We start from the raw sequence: 19546 nt of genomic DNA on the forward strand, positions 1-19546 counted from the left end.
AAACATGTCAACTTTATGATAGAAACATAAAGTAGACATATTGTATATGTGAATCAATATATAATTTATCTGGAATATTCATTTTCCTTATAAGCAGAGAGCAAAATAAAAAAAAATCTAAATTTTCAATTTTTTCATCAAATTTTGGAATTTTTCACCAAGAAATGATGCAAGTATCGACAAAATTTTACCACTATCATAAAGTAGAATATGTCACAAAAAAAAAAACAGTCTCGGAATAAGAATGAAAGGTAAAAGCATCCCAGAGTTATTAATGCTTAAAGTGACAGTGGTCAGATGTGCAAAAAATGGCCGTGTCCTACAGTGAAAATTGGCTGGGTCCTTAAGGGGTTAAAGCAATATAAATAAAATAAAATACATACAATATATGTACTGTATATTACCATGTTCTGTACATATAAATACTACTTTCATATATATGTGCATACACATACAGTACTTTGCAAAACTGTTAGGAATGCGTGTTAATAGTTAGCATTTTGTTAATTAATAAAACTAAACAGTGAATGAACAGAAAAGAAATGCATTCAAAACAGCTTCAATTCTTCTACTGTGATTACATTTGCACAACATCAGATAATTTGTAGTATTATAGTCAGGTGTAGGATTAACCTGTTATACCAAACAGGTGGTAATGATTATCATCATTTTATACGTTTAAACACAGTCATTTACTGAAGCAAAAACTTAAAACTGGGTGAGGAACAGCCAAACTCTGCTATAAAAGTGAGGCTATGCAAGACAGTGTCATGTCACAGGTCCTACATCATAGCAAGATTGGGCAATGGCAAACAAAAAGCATTGGGCCTGACGAAGCACCTAACGGTGCAATATGGCTGTGGCCCTGATGCCTGATTCCCCCCGTACCATCACAGCCTCCCCGTCCTCCTGCCCGCGATGTGACATCCGACACGCGGACCTAGGATCTGGTGAGCTGCTCCGCAACTTTTTTTTTTGTGCAGTGATTTGATATGTCTGACAAGCGTGTAGCACCACCTACATTGATCCACAGTTTGGCATTTAGTTCCTATCAGCACACACAGAATATTGCGATTGGATTACCTAGGAAAATAATAGCAGTGCCGGAATATTTTTTCTCTTTTATGTGGACTTATTAAAAAGCCTTTGTTTGTTGTATCGATCAGCGTTCTGTATATAGGGTCCATAGCTGGTGGGTGGGGCCTCTATTCTACAACATAGTTGTCCAATTGGAAATAAGTATATTAGTAACGGTGAACCAACTGGAGGCTTTCCTAGTTCTCTCATAGACCAGTCAGACACAGCCTAACATTGTATAAAGAGTCACTAAATAACATGAAAATAATAATATTTCTGCAATTTGTCTTTATTGAAATGTATTGTATAAGTAGAGTTACGATTAAAGGAAGAAATAAGCACATTTTGCTGTGCACTATCTGATACACACTGATTAAATCAGAATAATTAGATACCAAAGCTCAAATATACTGAAATTATCAGAGATGCATAATTCCAACACACACAGCTGTTGCTTATTCCTAATTTCTAATCAGTAAGAGATGCAAATGCCGCACTATGAGCTCACACAGTCAGCCTTCCCTACTCCTGTACTTTTTCAGGAGCATTTGTAAGCGCTTGTTCAAAAAAATGAAATAAAAAAAGGTGCTTTTTATTTCGTTTTTTTGCAAACGTTTTTAAGGCCATTTTCCATTTTATTACATTTACAACGTACATTTCTTATGGAATTTTACAAGTCCTATTTAGCGGCTTATGGGGGAAAAACTGTAAGTGCTCAATAGCCCAATTTTAGGGTACATATAACTTATGGATTACAGGGTACCTTTCATCAAAAAAACTTTTGATATATTATAAATTAATGTATGCAGAATAACTTTCGAATAGCATGTTATTAAAAAATATGCTTCTTTCTATTTAAATTTCCACTTTGAAAAAATTACCACTAGAGGTCTCCCTACCAGTCCTGGCCGCAAGCCTATAAAAAAAAATGGATTTCAGACTCATGCTGGAGTCCTAAATCTCAGACTGCAGCTGGTACACAGACAAGCCCAGCACTGCTCCCTGACACTCCAGCATGAGTCTGAAATCTATAAAAAAAAAATTAAGGATTGCAGCCAGGACTGGTAGGGAGACCTCTAGTGGTAATTTTTTCAAAGTGGAAAATTAAATAGAAAGAAGCTATTTTTTTTTAATAACATGCTATTGGAAAGTTATTCTGCATACATGAATCTATAATATATCAAAAGATTTTTTTTGATGAAAGGTACCCTTTAACATTTCCTAACTTTTTCTAGGGGAAAGTTGAAAACAAAGCAATATATATTATTTTTTTTTTTTGTATTTAAACAGTTGTGCTATTTATTGTACAGCATTATTAACATACTTATTCATTGTGTTGGCAATATTACAACAGTATATATCATTAGCATTATTATCATTAGCATTATCAATGACAATAACAATAATAACCTTTATTATTTTGGAAGGAATTAAAAATGGGCATAATTAATAATCAATGATTATTAATAATGAAAGAAATACCATACTGTATGTGTTTACTTTGTTAACACTTCTGGACAAGAAAAAACATTTTATTCCATGTTTTGACACTTGTACTGCACATACCTTCAGTGTCACTAAATAGACAACAGTGTCAGGGATGGGACAAAACTGTTCATGCCCTGGACAAAAATCGTATTCCCTCCAGCCTTGCTCCCTGAAGTTATACAATATTATCCCATGAAAATTGTCACATTATACCTTTTCCCAACAACCCATAGAATTCAGATTGATTCAAATACTAACTGGTAAAACAATTAAAGGCAGAATGTTTCCTATTTATTTATTTATTTTTTAGTCCATCACTTATTTTCCTTAAAGGGGTACTCCCGTGGAAAACTTTTTTTTTTTAATCAACTGGTGCCAGAAAGTTAAACAGATTTGTAAATTACTTCTATTAAAAAATCTTAATCCTTCCAGTACTTTTTAGGGGCTATATACTACAGAAGAAATGCTTTTCTTTTTGTATTTCTCTGATGTCATGACCACAGTGCTCTCTGTTGACCTCTGCTGTCTATTTTTGGAACTGTCCAGAGCAGAAGAAAATCCCCATAGCAAACATATGCTGCTCTGGACAGTTCCTAAAATGGACAGCAGAGGTCAGCAGAGAGCACTGTGGTCGTGACATCAGAGAAATCCAAAAATAAAGCATTTCCTCTGTTGTATACAACCCATAAAATGTATTGGAAGGATTAAGATTTTTTAATAGAAGTAATTTACCAATCTGTTTAACTTTCTGGCCCCAGTTGATTAAAAAAAAAAAAAGTTTTCCATGGGACCACCCCTTTAATGTTTATCTAAGCACATTTTCAATGCAAATTTTTCCCCACAAAGAATTAATGAAAGCAAAAAGCCATGTTTACACAAGCTAAGATTTTTCTCCAAAAATTGCATTTTCTTCAGGTGTTTTCTTTTTTTCACGAAAATCAGACATTTTTGTTTTTGTAAAGAAAATACCACCTATAACCATTATGTACACATGGCCTAAGGGAGCAGGATACAAATCAGTATATATTTTGAACATTTCATTTTTTCTTCCAGTAGGTTCTGAAATAGGGAACATTCCAGTAAGTTTTGAAATAGGGGACATGTTTAAATATTTAGCTAATTAAACAGTTTATTTCTTAACAAAATGTTGTATTTTGTATTGAAATATTTTTCTTTTTATAGATGAAGCTAATGTCATCCAAGACCTCAGCATTGAAGAGTTATATCCAGAGTCCTTTGGGTTTCTGACTTATCAGGGGTCGATGACCATTCCTCCATGTTATGAGACAGTGACTTGGATCATAATCGATAGACCTTTAAATATAACCTCAATGCAAGTAAGGAACTTTTGAAGTTTACACGCAGTATTATCATATGTGGAATATGAAGTTTTTACTTTCTAAAATCCTGCAAACTGGGGAAACACGACCACTTTAGGTTGTAATATTGTAATACCCTAATAAAAAAGAATAGGTGTGCTGTTATATTTTCTAAGTATATTTTAAAAATGACGGAGCGTTGCTGATTCTTTTGGATTACTTATTTCAGGTTGTTGTCATTATTTGTCTGTCACGATGCCGGCTGGCAGGTAGTGGACCCTCTGTGCCAGAGAGGGATTGGCGTGGACCGTGCTAGTGGACCGGTTCTAAGCCACTACTGGTTTTCACCAGAGCCCGCCGCAAAGCGGGATGGTCTTGCTGCGGCGGTAGTGACCAGGTCGTATCCACTAGCAACGGCTCACCTCTCTGGCTGCTGAAGATAGGCGCGGTACAAGGGAGTAGGCAGAAGCAAGGTCGGACGTAGCAGAAGGTCGGGGCAGGCAGCAAGGATCGTAGTCAGGGGCAACGGCAGAAGGTCTGGAAACACAGGCAAGGAACACACAAGGAACGCTTTCACTGGCACTAAGGCAACAAGATCCGGCAAGGGAGTGCAAGGGAAGTGAGGTAATATAGGGAAGTGCACAGGTGATTACCCTAATTGGAACCACTGCGCCAATCAGCGGCGCAGTGGCCCTTTAAAGCGCAGAGACCCGGCGCGCGCGCGCCCTAGGGAGCGGGGCCGCGCGCGCCGGGACAGAACAGACGGGGAGCGAGTCAGGTAGGGGAGCCGGGGTGCGCATCGCGAGCGGGCGCTACCCGCATCGCGAATCGCATCCCGGCTGGCAGCGGGATCGCAGCGCCCCGGGTCAGAGGACGTGACCGGAGCGCTGCAGCGGAGAGAGTGAAGCGAGCGCTCCGGGGAGGAGCGGGGACCCGGAGCGCTCGGCGTAACAGTACCCCCCCCCTTGGGTCTCCCCCTCTTCTTGGAGCCTGAGAACCTGAGGAGCAGACTTTTGTCAAGGATGTTGTCCTCAGGTTCCCAGGATCTCTCTTCAGGACCACAACCCTCCCAGTCTACTAAAAAAAAATTTTTCCCTCTGACCTTTTTGGCAGCCAAAATTTCCTTGACCGAGAAGACGTCCGAGGAGCCGGAAACAGGAGTGGGAGGAACAGATTTGGGAGAAAAACGGTTGAGGATGAGTGGTTTGAGAAGAGAGACGTGAAAGGCATTAGGGATACGAAGAGAAGGAGGAAGAAGAAGTTTATAAGAGACAGGATTAATTTGACACAAAATTTTGAAAGGACCAAGATAGCGTGGTCCCAACTTGTAGCTAGGGACACGGAAGCGGACATATTTAGCGGAGAGCCATACCTTGTCTCCAGGGGAAAAAACGGGGGGAGCTCTTCTTTTCTTATCCGCGAACCTCTTCATGCGTGAAGAAGCCTGTAAGAGAGAATTTTGGGTCTCTCTCCATATAATGGAAAGGTCACGAGAAATTTCATCCACAGCGGGCAGACCAGAGGGCAAGGGGGTAGGGAGGGGGGGAAGAGGGTGACGGCCGTACACCACGAAAAATGGGGATTTGGAGGAAGATTCAGAGACCCTGAAGTTATACGAGAATTCGGCCCATGGAAGGAGATCTGCCCAGTCATCCTGGCGGGAGGAAACAAAATGTCGCAAATAATCACCCAAGATCTGGTTAATTCTTTCTACTTGTCCATTGGACTGGGGATGATATGCAGAGGAAAAATTTAATTTAATCTTGAGTTGTTTACAGAGAGCCCTCCAGAATTTAGACACGAATTGGACACCTCTATCCGAGACAATCTGCGTAGGCAACCCGTGAAGACGAAAAATGTGTACAAAAAATTGTTTAGCCAACTGAGGCGCAGAAGGAAGACCAGGAAGAGGGATGAAATGTGCCATTTTGGAGAATCGATCAACGACCACCCAAATAACAGTGTTGCCACGGGAAGGGGGTAAATCAGTAATAAAATCCATACCAATCAGAGACCAAGGCTGTTCGGGGACAGGCAGAGGATGAAGAAAACCAGCGGGCTTCTGGCGAGGAGTCTTATCCCGGGCACAGATAGTGCAGGCTCGCACAAAGTCCCCAACATCCGTCTCCAGAGTCGGCCACCAATAGAAGCGGGAGATGAGTTGCACAGATTTCTTGATGCCCGCATGACCTGCGAGATGGGAGGAGTGACCCCATTTGAGGATTCCGAGGCGTTGGCGTGGAGAAACAAAGGTCTTTCCTGGAGGAGTCTGCCTGATGGAGGCAGGAGAAGTGGAGATCAGACAGTCAGGTGGAATGATGTGTTGCGGAGGGAGATCAACTTCTGAGGCATCCGAGGAACGAGAGAGAGCATCGGCCCTAATGTTCTTATCGGCAGGACGAAAGTGAATCTCAAAATTAAATCGGGCAAAGAACAGAGACCACCGGGCCTGGCGAGGATTCAGCCGTTGGGCAGACTGGAGGTAGGAGAGGTTCTTGTGGTCGGTGTAGATAATAACAGGAAATCTTGATCCCTCCAGCAGATGCCTCCATTCCTCAAGTGCTAATTTAATGGCTAGAAGCTCTCGATCCCCGATGGAGTAGTTCCTCTCCGCTGGAGAGAAGGTCCTAGAGAAAAAACCACAAGTGACAGCATGCCCGGAAGAATTTTTTTGTAGAAGAACAGCTCCAGCTCCCACTGAGGAGGCATCAACCTCCAATAGGAAGGGTTTGGAAGGGTCAGGTCTGGAGAGCACGGGAGCCGAAGAAAAGGCAGACTTGAGTCGTTTAAAGGCGTCTTCTGCTTGAGGAGGCCAGGACTTGGGATCAGCATTTTTTTTGGTTAAAGCCACGATAGGAGCCACAATGGTAGAAAAATGTGGAATAAATTGCCTGTAATAATTGGCGAACCCCAAAAAGCGTTGGATAGCACGGAGTCCGGAGGGGCGTGGCCAATCTAAGACGGCAGAGAGTTTGTCTGGATCCATCTGTAGTCCCTGGCCAGAGACCAAATATCCTAGAAAAGGAAGAGATTGGCATTCAAACAGACATTTCTCAATTTTGGCATAGAGTTGGTTGTCACGAAGTCTCTGAAGAACCATACGGACATGCTGGCGGTGTTCTTCTAGATTGGCAGAAAACATCCGCGAAGTCCATATAGGCCTTAGGGAGACCGGTTACTGGAGGAACCACAGAGTTACGGCAAGGGTTACTGGGAACCGGTTTTAGACAGTTCTTGGAACAAGAGGACCCCCAACTCTTGATCTCCCCAGTGGACCAATCCAGGGTTGGGGAATGAAGTTGAAGCCAGGGAAGTCCAAGGAGAATTTCTGAGGTGCAATTGGGGAGGACCAAAAGTTCAATCTTCTCATGATGAGATCCGATGCTCATAAGAAGGGGCTCCGTGCGGAAACGTATGGTACAGTCCAATCTTTCATTATTTACACAATTGATGTAGAGGGGTCTGGCGAGACTGGTCACCGGGATGTTGAACCTGTAGACGAGAGAGGCCAAAATAAAATTTCCTGCAGATCCAGAGTCCAAGAAGGCCACCGTAGAGAAGGAGAAGGCAGAGGCAGACATCCGCACAGGCACAGTAAGACGTGGAGAAGCAGAGAAGACATCAAGGACTGTCTCACCTTTGTGCGGAGTCAGCGTACGTCTTTCCAGGCGGGGAGGACGGATAGGACAATCCCTCAGGAAGTGTTCGGTACTAGCACAGTACAGGCAGAGGTTCTCCATACGGCGTCGTGTCCTCTCTTGAGGTGTCAGGCGAGACCGGTCGACCTGCATAGCCTCCACGGCGGGAGGCACAGGAACAGATTGCAGGGGACCAGAGGAGAGAGGAGCCGAGGAGACGAAACGCCTCGTGCGAACAGAGTCCATATCTTGGCGGAGTTCCTGACGCCTTTCAGAAAAACGCATGTCAATGCGAGTGGCTAGGTGAATAAGTTCATGTAGATTAGCAGGAATTTCTCGTGCGGCCAGAACATCTTTAATGTTGCTGGATAGGCCTTTTTTGAAGGTCGCGCAGAGGGCCTCATTATTCCAGGACAATTCTGAAGCAAGTGTACGGAACTGTACGGCATACTCGCCAACGGAAGAATTACCCTGGACCAGGTTCAACAGGGCAGTCTCAGCAGAAGAGGCTCGGGCAGGTTCCTCAAAGACACTTCGGATTTCCGAGAAGAAGGAGTGTACAGAGGCAGTGACGGGGTCATTGCGGTCCCAGAGCGGTGTGGCCCATGACAGGGCTTTTCCGGACAGAAGACTGACTACGAAAGCCACCTTAGACCTTTCAGTGGGAAACAGGTCCGACATCATCTCCAGATGCAGGGAACATTGGGAAAGAAAGCCACGGCAAAACTTAGAGTCCCCATCAAATTTATCCGGCAAGGATAAGCGTATCCCAGGAGCGGCCACTCGCTGCGGAGGAGGTGCAGGAGCTGGCGGAGGAGATGACTGCTGAAGCTGTGGTAGTAACTGTTGTAGCATAACGGTCAGTTGAGACAGCTGTTGGCCTTGTTGCGCTATCTGTTGTGACTGCTGGGCGACCACCGTGGTGAGGTCAGCGACAACTGGCAGAGGAACTTCAGCGGGATCCATGGCCGGATCTACTGTCACGATGCCGGCTGGCAGGTAGTGGACCCTCTGTGCCAGAGAGGGATTGGCGTGGACCGTGCTAGTGGACCGGTTCTAAGCCACTACTGGTTTTCACCAGAGCCCGCCGCAAAGCGGGATGGTCTTGCTGCGGCGGTAGTGACCAGGTCGTATCCACTAGCAACGGCTCACCTCTCTGGCTGCTGAAGATAGGCGCGGTACAAGGGAGTAGGCAGAAGCAAGGTCGGACGTAGCAGAAGGTCGGGGCAGGCAGCAAGGATCGTAGTCAGGGGCAACGGCAGAAGGTCTGGAAACACAGGCAAGGAACACACAAGGAACGCTTTCACTGGCACTAAGGCAACAAGATCCGGCAAGGGAGTGCAAGGGAAGTGAGGTAATATAGGGAAGTGCACAGGTGATTACCCTAATTGGAACCACTGCGCCAATCAGCGGCGCAGTGGCCCTTTAAATCGCAGAGACCCGGCGCGCGCGCGCCCTAGGGAGCGGGGCCGCGCGCGCCGGGACAGAACAGACGGGGAGCGAGTCAGGTAGGGGAGCCGGGGTGCGCATCGCGAGCGGGCGCTACCCGCATCGCGAATCGCATCCCGGCTGGCAGCGGGATCGCAGCGCCCCGGGTCAGAGGACGTGACCGGAGCGCTGCAGCGGAGAGAGTGAAGCGAGCGCTCCGGGGAGGAGCGGGGACCCGGAGCGCTCGGCGTAACATTGTCCTTTTGTGGCAAAATTAGTTTCCATGCTAATTGGGAATATTTCTATAATTCTAACATGTAGAAATTAATTTTGATACCTATACATAAAAAGTGTCAAGCTGTAACAAGAAGAAATCATTATGTTAGAAGCATGATCATGCAGCAGTTGACATTACAAAGTAATAAAGTAATAAATAGACCCAAGAAATGTATATAAATAATATTATGAGTTGTATTTTGGATCTTTACAAATCATTTCTTTCTAGCCTTCTATCATTTTTTTTCAACCATTCACAAAGCTTGGCATTTTCTGGTATTATTACAGGGTAATTTAGGTTTTATGACTAAGCTGTATATAATGCAAGGCTCTGACTCTTTTTTTTTTTTTTGTTGTTGTTAGGGTACAGCAGGATGCTCTTACAGGCAAGCCCTGTTGGGCCATTGAATACTATGGCAGACCAGGGAGTCATCATCTCATTCCCATGCCATGTGCTTTCATAGGTCAAAGATCTTTACAAACATGGGCACTGGGCACAATACTGGCAGCTCATGCTATTGCCCCAGAGAAGCCTGTAGCTTCAGCTAACCATTGTATTGTAGGAATGAAGGCTGTATTGGCATGTGGTGGAATTACAGGGGAAATTAAAAGCAAACTGGGTTTGGACTATAGCTATGCAAGAACAGGGCCCTAAAGGGTATATTTTACTGAGTTTGGTCTCAGGGGAAACTATTATTATAAGGATACTAATGGAATAACATTTACTGTGTTGTGACTAATGTAGACACTCTTACTGTAATGGGAGAGTGAGGAGATTTATCAAAATCTCTGCAGAGGAAAAGTGGAAGAGTTGTCCATAAGAAACCAATCAGATTGCCTCTGGGGGGAAAAAAGCAATCTGGTTCCTATGGGCAACTGCACCACTTTTTCTCTACACAAGTTTAGATAACTCTTCCCCATTATTAGTAAGTAGTAAAAGCGTTACTTTGCAGGAACACTATTACTATGAGTAGAAAAGAGAGGAAACATGCAAAATGGTGATTAATAAGGTAGCAACGTGGAAATACATCATTGTCCTTTAGACCACTAGATAAAACATAACATTTATTTTATTTACATAGGATTTTCTTAAGAAGGGAGAGGTTCAACTAAAATTATTAGCAAAAACTTAATGTGAATAACAAATTTATACTGTTGAACCTTTATTGCCTTTAATGTCTGTGCGTAACAGTTAAAAAAAATTGTTTAGAAGAATTTTTTTCCTGTACTGTGGCTACTACTACTAGCCTTTATGAAAGACATACAGTAGGGCAAAAGAGTATCTAGTCAGCCACCAATTGTGCAAGTTCTCCCAATTAAAAATATGACAGAGGACTGTAATTTTCATCATAGGTATATCTCAACTATAAGAGACATAATGAGAAAAAAAATCCATAAAATCACATTGTCTGATTTAAAAAAAAAATGTATTTCCAAATTTTGGTGGAAAATAATGATTTGGTCAACAACAAAAGTTAATCTCAATACATTGTTATATACCCTTTGTTGGGAGTGACATAGATCAAATGTTTTCTGTAAATCTTCACAAGGTTTTCACACTGTTGCTGGTGTTTTGGCCCATTCCTCCATGCAGATCTCCTCTAGAGCAGTGATGTTTTGGGGCTGTCGCTACGCAACACAGACTTCAACTGCCTCCAAAGGTTTTCTATGGGGTTGATATCTGGAGACTGGCTAGGCCACTCCAGGACCTTGAAATGCCTCTTACAAAGCCACTCCTTCGTTGCTGGGGCGGTGTGTTTGGGATCATTGTTATCCTGAAAGACCCAGCCACGTTTCATCTTCAATGCCCTTGCTGATGGAAGGAGGTTTTCACTTAAAATCTCACAATACATGGCCCCATTCACTCTTTCCTTTACAAGGATCAGTCGTCCTGGCCCCGTAGCAGAAAAAAAGCCCCAAAGCATGATGTTTCCACCCCCATGCTTCACAGTAGATATGGTGTTCTTTTGATGCAACTCAGCATTCATTCTCCTCCAAACACGATGAGTTGAGTTTTTACCAAACAGCTCTACTTTGGTTTCATATGACCACATTACATTCTCCCAATACTCTTCTGGGTCATCCAAATGATCTCTAGAAAACTTCAGATGGGCATGGACATGTACTGGCTTAAACAGGGGAACACATCTGGCACTGCATGATTTTTCCCTGAAAAATCTGATTTTACAATTTTCTTGAAAATCTAGAAAATTGCTACTAAACTTATAAACCCGCTAACATTCTAAATAAGTAAAAAAATGTTTATCAAATAATGGGAACATAACCCCTTAAGGACCCGGGGTTTTTCCATTTTTGCACTTTCTTTTTTGCACCTAAAAATCCATATGATGGCTTATTTTTTGCGCCACCAATTCTACTTTGTAATGACATTAGTCATTTTACTCAAAAAACTATGAAGAAACAAAAAATAATAATTATGCGACAAAATTGAAGAAAAATACGACATTTTGTAAATTTTGGGGCCTTCCGTTTCGACACAGTACATTTTTCGGTAAAAATTACACCTTTTCTTTATTCTGTAGGTCCATATGATTAAAATGATACCCTACTTATATAGGTTTGATTTTGTTGTACTTCTGAAAAAAAATCATAACTACATGCAGGAAAATGATACGTTTAAAATTGTCATATTCTAAGCCCTATAACTTTTTTATTTTTCTGCATATGGGGCGGTGTGAGGGCTCATTATTTTGCGCTGAAGTTTTTAGCGGTAGCATTTTTGTATTGATATGACTTTAGAAATTTGGAATTTTTTTGCGTGTACGCCATTGACCGTGCGGTTTAATTAATAATATATTTTTACAATTCGGACATTTCTAAACGGGGTGATACCACATATGTTTATTTTTATTTACACAGTTTTTTATGGGAAAAAAGGGATATTCAAACTTTTATTAGGGAAGGGGTTAAATGTTTTTTTTTTCACTTTTTTTTGCAGTGTTATGGCTCCCATTGGGGGGCTATAGCACTGCACACACTGATCTTTTACATTGATCAGTGGTTTCTCATAGGAAACTATTGATCGATGATTCTGCCGCTTGACTGCTCATACCTGGATCTCAAGCACTGAGCAGTAATTCGGCGATCGGACACCAGGAGGCCAGTAAGGGGACCCTCCTTGTGTCCTACAGCTGTTCGGGATGCCACAATTTCACCGTTGCCGTGGCCCCGCCTTATAGAACGGGAGTGGACTCAAGAAGTACAGGTACGCCCTGGGTCTTTAAGTGGATAAAGCAGACATATTGTAGATGTGAATTAATCATTAACCCCTTAACGACGCAGGACGTATATTTACGTCCTGCGCCGGCTCCCGCGATATGAAGCGGGATCGCGCCGCGATCCCGCATCATATCGCGTGGGTCCCGGCGCTAATCAACGGCCGGGACCCGCGGCTAATACCACACATCGCCGATCGCGGCGATGTGCGGTATTAACCCTTTAGAAGCGGCGGTCAAAGCTGACCGCCGCTTCTAAAGTGAAACTGAAAGTATCCCGGCTGCTCAGTCGGGCTGTTCGGGACCGCCGCGGTGAAATCGCGGCGTCCCGAACAGCTGATCGGACACCGGGAGGGCTCTTACCTGCCTCCTCGGTGTCCGATCGACGAATGACTGCTCCGTGCCTGAGATTCAGGCAGGAGCAGTCAAGCGCCGATAATGCTGATCACAGGCGTGTTAATACACGCCTGTGATCAGGATGAGAGATCAGTGTGTGCAGTGTTATAGGTCCCTATGGGACCTATAACACTGCAAAAAAAAAGTTAAAAAAAAGTGTTAATAAAGGTCATTTAACCCCTTCCCTAATAAAAGTTTGAATCACCCCCCTTTTCCCATAAGAAAAATAAAACAGTGTAAAAAAAAATAAAAATAAACATATGTGGTATCGCCGCGTGCGTAAATGTCCGAACTATAAAATTATATAATTAATTAAGCCGTACGGTCAATGGCGTACGCGCAAAAAAATTCCAAAGTCCAAAAAAGCGTATTTTGGTAACTTTTTATAACATTAAAAAATGAATAAAAAGTGATCAAAAAGTCAGATCAAAACAAAAATCATACCGATGAAAACTTCAGATCACGGCGCAAAAAATGAGTCCTCATACCGCCCCGTACGTGGAAAAATAAAAAAGTTATAGGGGTCAGAAGAGGACATTTTTAAATGTATAAATTTTCCTGCATGTAGTTATGATTTTTTCCAGAAGTGCGACAAAATCAAACCTATATAAGTAGGGTATCATTTTAACCGTATGGACCTACAGAATAATGATAAGGTGTAATTTTTACCGAAATATGCACTGCGTAGAAACGGAAGCCCCCAAAAGTTACAAAATGGCGTATTTTTTTCGATTTTGTCGCACAATGATTTTTTTTCCGTTTCGCCGTGCATTTTTGGGTAAAATGACTAATGTCACTGCAAAGTAGAATTGGTGACGCAAAAAATAAGCCATAATATGGATTTTTAGGTGGAAAATTGAAAGGGTTATGATTTTTTAAAGGTAAGGAGGAAAAAACGAAAGTGCAAAAACGGAAAAACCCTGAGTCCTTAAGGGGTTAAAGGGGTACTCCGGTGAAAAACTTTTTTTTTTTTTTTAAATCAACTGGTGCCAGAAAGTTAAACAGATTTGTAAATTACTTCTATTAAAAAATCTTAATCCTTCCTGTACTTATTAGCTGCTGAATACTACAGTGGAAATTATTTTCCATTTGAAACACAGAGCTGTCTGCTGACATCATGAGCACAGTGTTCTCTGCTGACATCTCTGTCCGTTTTTAGGAACTGTCCAGGGTAAAAGGAAATCCCCATAGCAAACATATGCTGTTCTGGACAGTTCCTAAAATGGACAGAGATGTCAGCAGAGAGCACTGTGCTCGCGATGTTAGCAGACAGTTCTGGGTTTCAAAAAGAAAATAATTTCCGCTGTAGTATTCAGCAGCTAATAAGTACAGGAAGGGTTAAGTTGATATATATGGAGCCAGTTGATATGTATATATATATATATATATATATATATATATATACATATCAACTGGCTCCATATATATCAACTTAACCCTTCCTGTACTTATTAGCTGCTGAATACTACAGCGGAAATTATTTTCTTTTTGAAACCCAGAACTGTCTGCTAACATCGCGAGCACAGTGCTCTCTGCTGACATCTCTGTCCATTTTAGGAACTGTCCAGAACAGCATATGTTTGCTATATATATATATATATATATATATATATATATATATATATATATATAAAGTTTTTCCCTGGAATACCCCTTTAAGATTAAAAATAAAATAAAAAGTTTTTCACCGAAGTACCCCTGTAATCAACTGGCTCCAGAAAGTTAAACAGATTTGTAAATTACTTCTATTAAAAAAATCTTAATCCTTTCAATAATTATCAGCTGCTGAAGTTGAGTTGTTGTTTTCTGTCTGGCAACAGTGCTCTCTGCTGACATCTCTGCTTGTCTCAGGAACTGCACAGAGTAGAAGAGGTTTGCTATGGGGATTTGCTTCTAAACTGGGCGGTTCCCAAGACGTGTAATCAGAGAGAACTTAGACAGAAAAGAACAACTCAACTTCAGAAGCTCATAAGTACTGAAAGGATTAAGATTTTTTAATATAAGTTATTTACAAATCTGTTTAACTTTCTGGAGCCAGTTGATATATATATATATATATATATATATATATATATATATATATATATATCAGCAGAGAGCATTGTGGTCGTGACAGAAGATAAATCCAAAAAGAAAAGCATTTCCTCTGTAGTACACAGCCGCTAAGAAGTAATGGAAGGATTAAAGGGGTTGTCCAGGAAATAACTTTTTATATATATATATATATATATATATATATATATATATATATATATATATATATATACAGCCCCTAAAAAGTACTGGAGGGATTAAGATTTTTTTTTATAGAAGTAATTTACAAATCTGTTTAACTTTCTGGCACCAGTTGATTTAAAAAAAAAAAGTTTTCCACCGGTGTACCCCTTTAAGATCTAAACCGGCTATTGAGTAAAGGGGTTAAAGAAGGAGTTACAGTTCTGTGAGAGCCAGAACTCTCTAAAAATCGGACAATGTGATTTTATGGATTTTTATGGATTTTTTTTTCTCATTATGTCTCTCATAGTTAAGGTATACCTATGATGAAAGTTACAGGAATCTCTCATCTTTTTAAGTGGGAGCACAATTGGTGACTGATTAAATATTTTTTTTGCCCCACTGTATGTAATTTAATGTGAAAATAAACAATTTTACACAGTGGAGCCTTTACCACTGTGTCTCTGTGTAACAGTAATAGAAAATAGTTTGGAAGAAAAAATAATTTTTTTTCTGTACTACTAGCATTTAAGAGTAACATATATGTAATTTAATGTGAAAAGCGAATTTCCACAGTGGAGCAGTTACCAGGTCCAAATCTGAAAACGATTGTGTGTTACAGTAATAGAAAATTATTTGGAAGAAAACAAAATGTTCTTTTCTGCAACGCTGCTAGCCCTTAAAAAGCAACAGATGGGAATTTAATGTGCAAAATGAATTCACACAGTGGAGCAGTTACCAGCTCTGAAAACTTGTTTGACATCAAAAATGTTTTCCGCTCCACTGCTGCTCAACTCTTACCACCAGCTTTTACAGGAGCTTTTTTTTTTTTTTTTTTGAACTAAAAAAAAAACATTTTTTCCAAGAAAAGGAGCTTTATGCCCAATGTCTGTAAGAACACACAAAATGTTGTTCCTTTTTCAAGCACTGCTCTGTTGTCTTTTTATCACTAATGTCCCAGCAACCAATGATAGCAGCCAGCATAAGAAGGGTATCCTACTACTAGTCCCAGTGAAGTCCTATGACACCACTTTCATGTGACTTAACTATGACTTTTCTTACTCCCCCAGGTTCTATTAAAATGGACATTGTCACTGTCGGGGTAATACCTCAATTAAGGAATTAAACAAAATATTATGACCGTTATTAATTGCTAAAATATACAAACAATGCAATTCTACATATCTGGGCCTGACTATTTTCCCAGATATTAGTTCCAGGAAGTGGTGATAACTATATTGCAAAAGTAACTTTTGCAATATAATAAAACAATAACAAAGTTATTATAAAAAGGATTTGCAGCTTTATTGGTCATAATAGATTAACATAAAAGAGTAATATAAACAGAAAATGATATAAATGAAGAGATATCAAATGTAATTATACATTAATAAGATTGGTTAGTAATATCAAACTTAGTCACAGAAGTTTGTTGGTTCAGATATCATATCGGTATTACTCTGCAGAAAGAACCTCACATCAAATTATAACAAATGAACATCTAATCTCTAGAGTTATAAAATGAAGTTATGCATATTACTCCGCCCAGTTCTAACCACAACTATCTCTGGTGGTAACATACAGTACTAAATATATAATCTGTAGTAAGATACTAATTAGGAAGACCAATGAAGTTTCCTTGGGAATTGTTATATCATGTGTTGAAGAAGAGAATGATCCATAGACTATGCTATATGCAATATGTCTGTCACGATTCGGCTTACAGGTTGTGGATCCACTGTGTCAGCGAGGGATTGGCGTGGACCGTGCTGGTGGACCGGTTCTAAGAGGCTACTGGTGTTCACCAGAGCCCGCCGCAAAGCGGGATGGTCTTGCTGCGGCAGTAGCAACCAGGTCGTATCCACTAGCAACGGCTCAACCTCGCTGACTGCTGAGAAGGCGTGGGACAGAAGGACTAGGCAGAGGCAAGGTCAGACGTAGCAGAAGGTCGGGGCAGGCGGCAAGGTTCGTAGTCAAGATGGATAGCAGGAGTTCAGGTAACACAGGCTTTGGACAACACTAAACGCTTTCACTGGCACAAGGCAACAAGATCCGGCAAGGGAGTGCAGGGGAAGTGATGTGATATAGCCAGGGAGCAGGTGGAAGCCAATTAAGCTAATTGGGCCAGGCACCAATCATTGGTGCACTGGCCCTTTAAGTCTCAGAGAGCTGGCGCGCGTGCGCCCTAGACAGCGGAGCCGCGTGCGCCAGCACATGACAGCAGGGGACCGGGATGGGTAAGTGACTTGGGATGCGATTCGCGAGCGGGCGCGTCCCGCTGTGCGAATCGCATCCCCGCCGGCAATGTCAGTGCAGCGCTCCCGGTCAGCGAGTCTGACCGGGGCGCTGCAGGGAGAGAGACGCCGTGAGCGCTCCGAGGAGGAGCAGGGACCCGGAGCGCTCGGCGTAACAGTACCCCCCCCTTAGGTCTCCCCCTTTCTTTGTCCGGCAACTGCTTCCCATGGGATGAGGACACCGGGAGTGATTGAAGGGTTTCCTCAAAGGCAGGCCGAACAGCAGGAGTGGGAATGGGAGGGAGGGCAGGGGGTGAAGCATGGCACGGGACAGGGTGTCACCAGGACGGGGGCCATGAGGAGGCAAGGCACAGTCCAGGTAAGCCTTGGGGGGACCAGGTGTACGAGGAGGCACTGAGGCTTGCCTGACGGGACTGGGAGGGGGGGAGAGGCATTTCTTATGGCAAGAAGAGTCCCAGTTCTTGATCTCCCCGGTGGTCCAGTCAAGGGTGGGAGAATGAAGTTGGAGCCATGGCAGACCAAGGAGGAACTCAGAGGTGCAGTTGGGAAGGACGAAGAATTCAATCATTTCGTGATGGGGTCCAATGCACATTAAGAGGGGTTTTGTGCGGTAACGCACGGTGCAATCCAATCTAACTCCGTTGACCGCGGAAATGTAGAGCGGCTTGACGAGACGGGTCACCGGGATGCAGAATTTATTCACCAAAGACTCCAAAATAAAATTCCCAGAGGCACCAGAGTCCAAGCAGGCCACGGCTGAGAGGGAGGAGTTGGGTGAAGGAGAAATCCGCACGGGCACCGTGAGACGTGGAGAAGCAGACTTTGAACCAAGAGACGCCACACCCACGTGAGCTGGGTGCGTGCGTGCCTTTCCTAGACGTGGAGGACGAATAGGGCAATCCACCAAGAAATGCTCGGTACTGACACAGTACAGACAAAGATTTTCTTCCCTACGGCGATTCCTCTCTTCCTGGGTCAGGCGAGACCGATCCACTTGCATGGCCTCCTCGGCGGGAGGCCCAGGCGTAGATTGCAAAGGATACTGTGGGAGAGGTGCCCAGAGATCTAAGTCTTTTTCCTGGCGGAGCTCCTGATGTCTCTCAGAAAAACGCATGTCAATGCGGGTGGCCAAATGGATAAGTTCTTGCAGGTTGGCAGGAATCTCTTGTGCGGCCAGCATATCCTTGATGCTACTGGATAGGCCTTTTTTAAAGGTCGCGCAGAGAGCCTCGTTATTCCATGATAATTCGGAAGCAAGAGTACGAAATTGGATGGCGTACTCGCCCACTGAAGAATTACCCTGGACCAGGTTCAGCAGGGCAGTCTCGGCAGAAGAAGCTCGGGCTGGTTCCTCGAAGACACTACGGACTTCAGCGAAGAAGGACTGGACTGTGGCTGTGGCAGGATCATTGCGGTCCCAGAGCGGTGTGGCCCAAGACAAGGCCTTTCCTGAAAGAAGGCTCACTACGAACGCCACCTTAGACCGTTCTGTAGGAAACAAGTCCGACAACATCTCCATATGCAGGGAACACTGAGACAGAAATCCACGGCAGAGTCTAGAGTCCCCATCAAATTTGTCCGGCAGGGACAAGCGGAGGCTAGGAGCGGCCACTCGCTGCAGAGGAGGTGCAGGAGCTGGCGGAGGAGATGGTTGCTGCTGTAACAGAGGCAGAAGTTGCTGTAACGTGGCAGTCAACTGCGATAGCTGCTGTCCTTGTTGGGCAATTTGCTGCGATTGCTGAGCGACCACCGTGGTAAGGTCAGCGAGACTTGGCAGCGGCACCTCAGCGGGATCCAAGGCCGGATCAACTGTCACGATTCGGCTTACAGGTTGTGGATCCACTGTGTCAGCGAGGGATTGGCGTGGACCGTGCTGGTGGACCGGTTCTAAGAGGCTACTGGTGTTCACCAGAGCCCGCCGCAAAGCGGGATGGTCTTGCTGCGGCAGTAGCAACCAGGTCGTATCCACTAGCAACGGCTCAACCTCGCTGACTGCTGAGAAGGCGTGGGACAGAAGGACTAGGCAGAGGCAAGGTCAGACGTAGCAGAAGGTCGGGGCAGGCGGCAAGGTTCGTAGTCAAGATGGATAGCAGGAGTTCAGGTAACACAGGCTTTGGACAACACTAAACGCTTTCACTGGCACAAGGCAACAAGATCCGGCAAGGGAGTGCAGGGGAAGTGATGTGATATAGCCAGGGAGCAGGTGGAAGCCAATTAAG

At 43.3% G+C, this 19546-nt stretch overlaps 1 protein-coding gene across 2 annotated transcripts in view; it reads left to right on the plus strand.

Annotated features, from left to right (window-relative positions):
• LOC130294530 (carbonic anhydrase-related protein 10-like) overlaps positions 1–19546 on the plus strand; it is a 749095-nt gene that overhangs the window by 604915 nt on the left and 124634 nt on the right. For both annotated transcript variants that reach the window (XM_056544464.1, XM_056544463.1), the window contains exon 7: positions 3748–3902. In XM_056544464.1, coding sequence (XP_056400439.1) covers positions 3748–3902 — 155 coding nt within the window. The remainder of the gene's footprint in view (positions 1–3747; positions 3903–19546) is intronic.

This window comes from Hyla sarda, chromosome 10 (genome assembly GCF_029499605.1).
Source record: "Hyla sarda isolate aHylSar1 chromosome 10, aHylSar1.hap1, whole genome shotgun sequence".
Lineage (NCBI taxonomy): Eukaryota > Metazoa > Chordata > Amphibia > Anura > Hylidae > Hyla > Hyla sarda.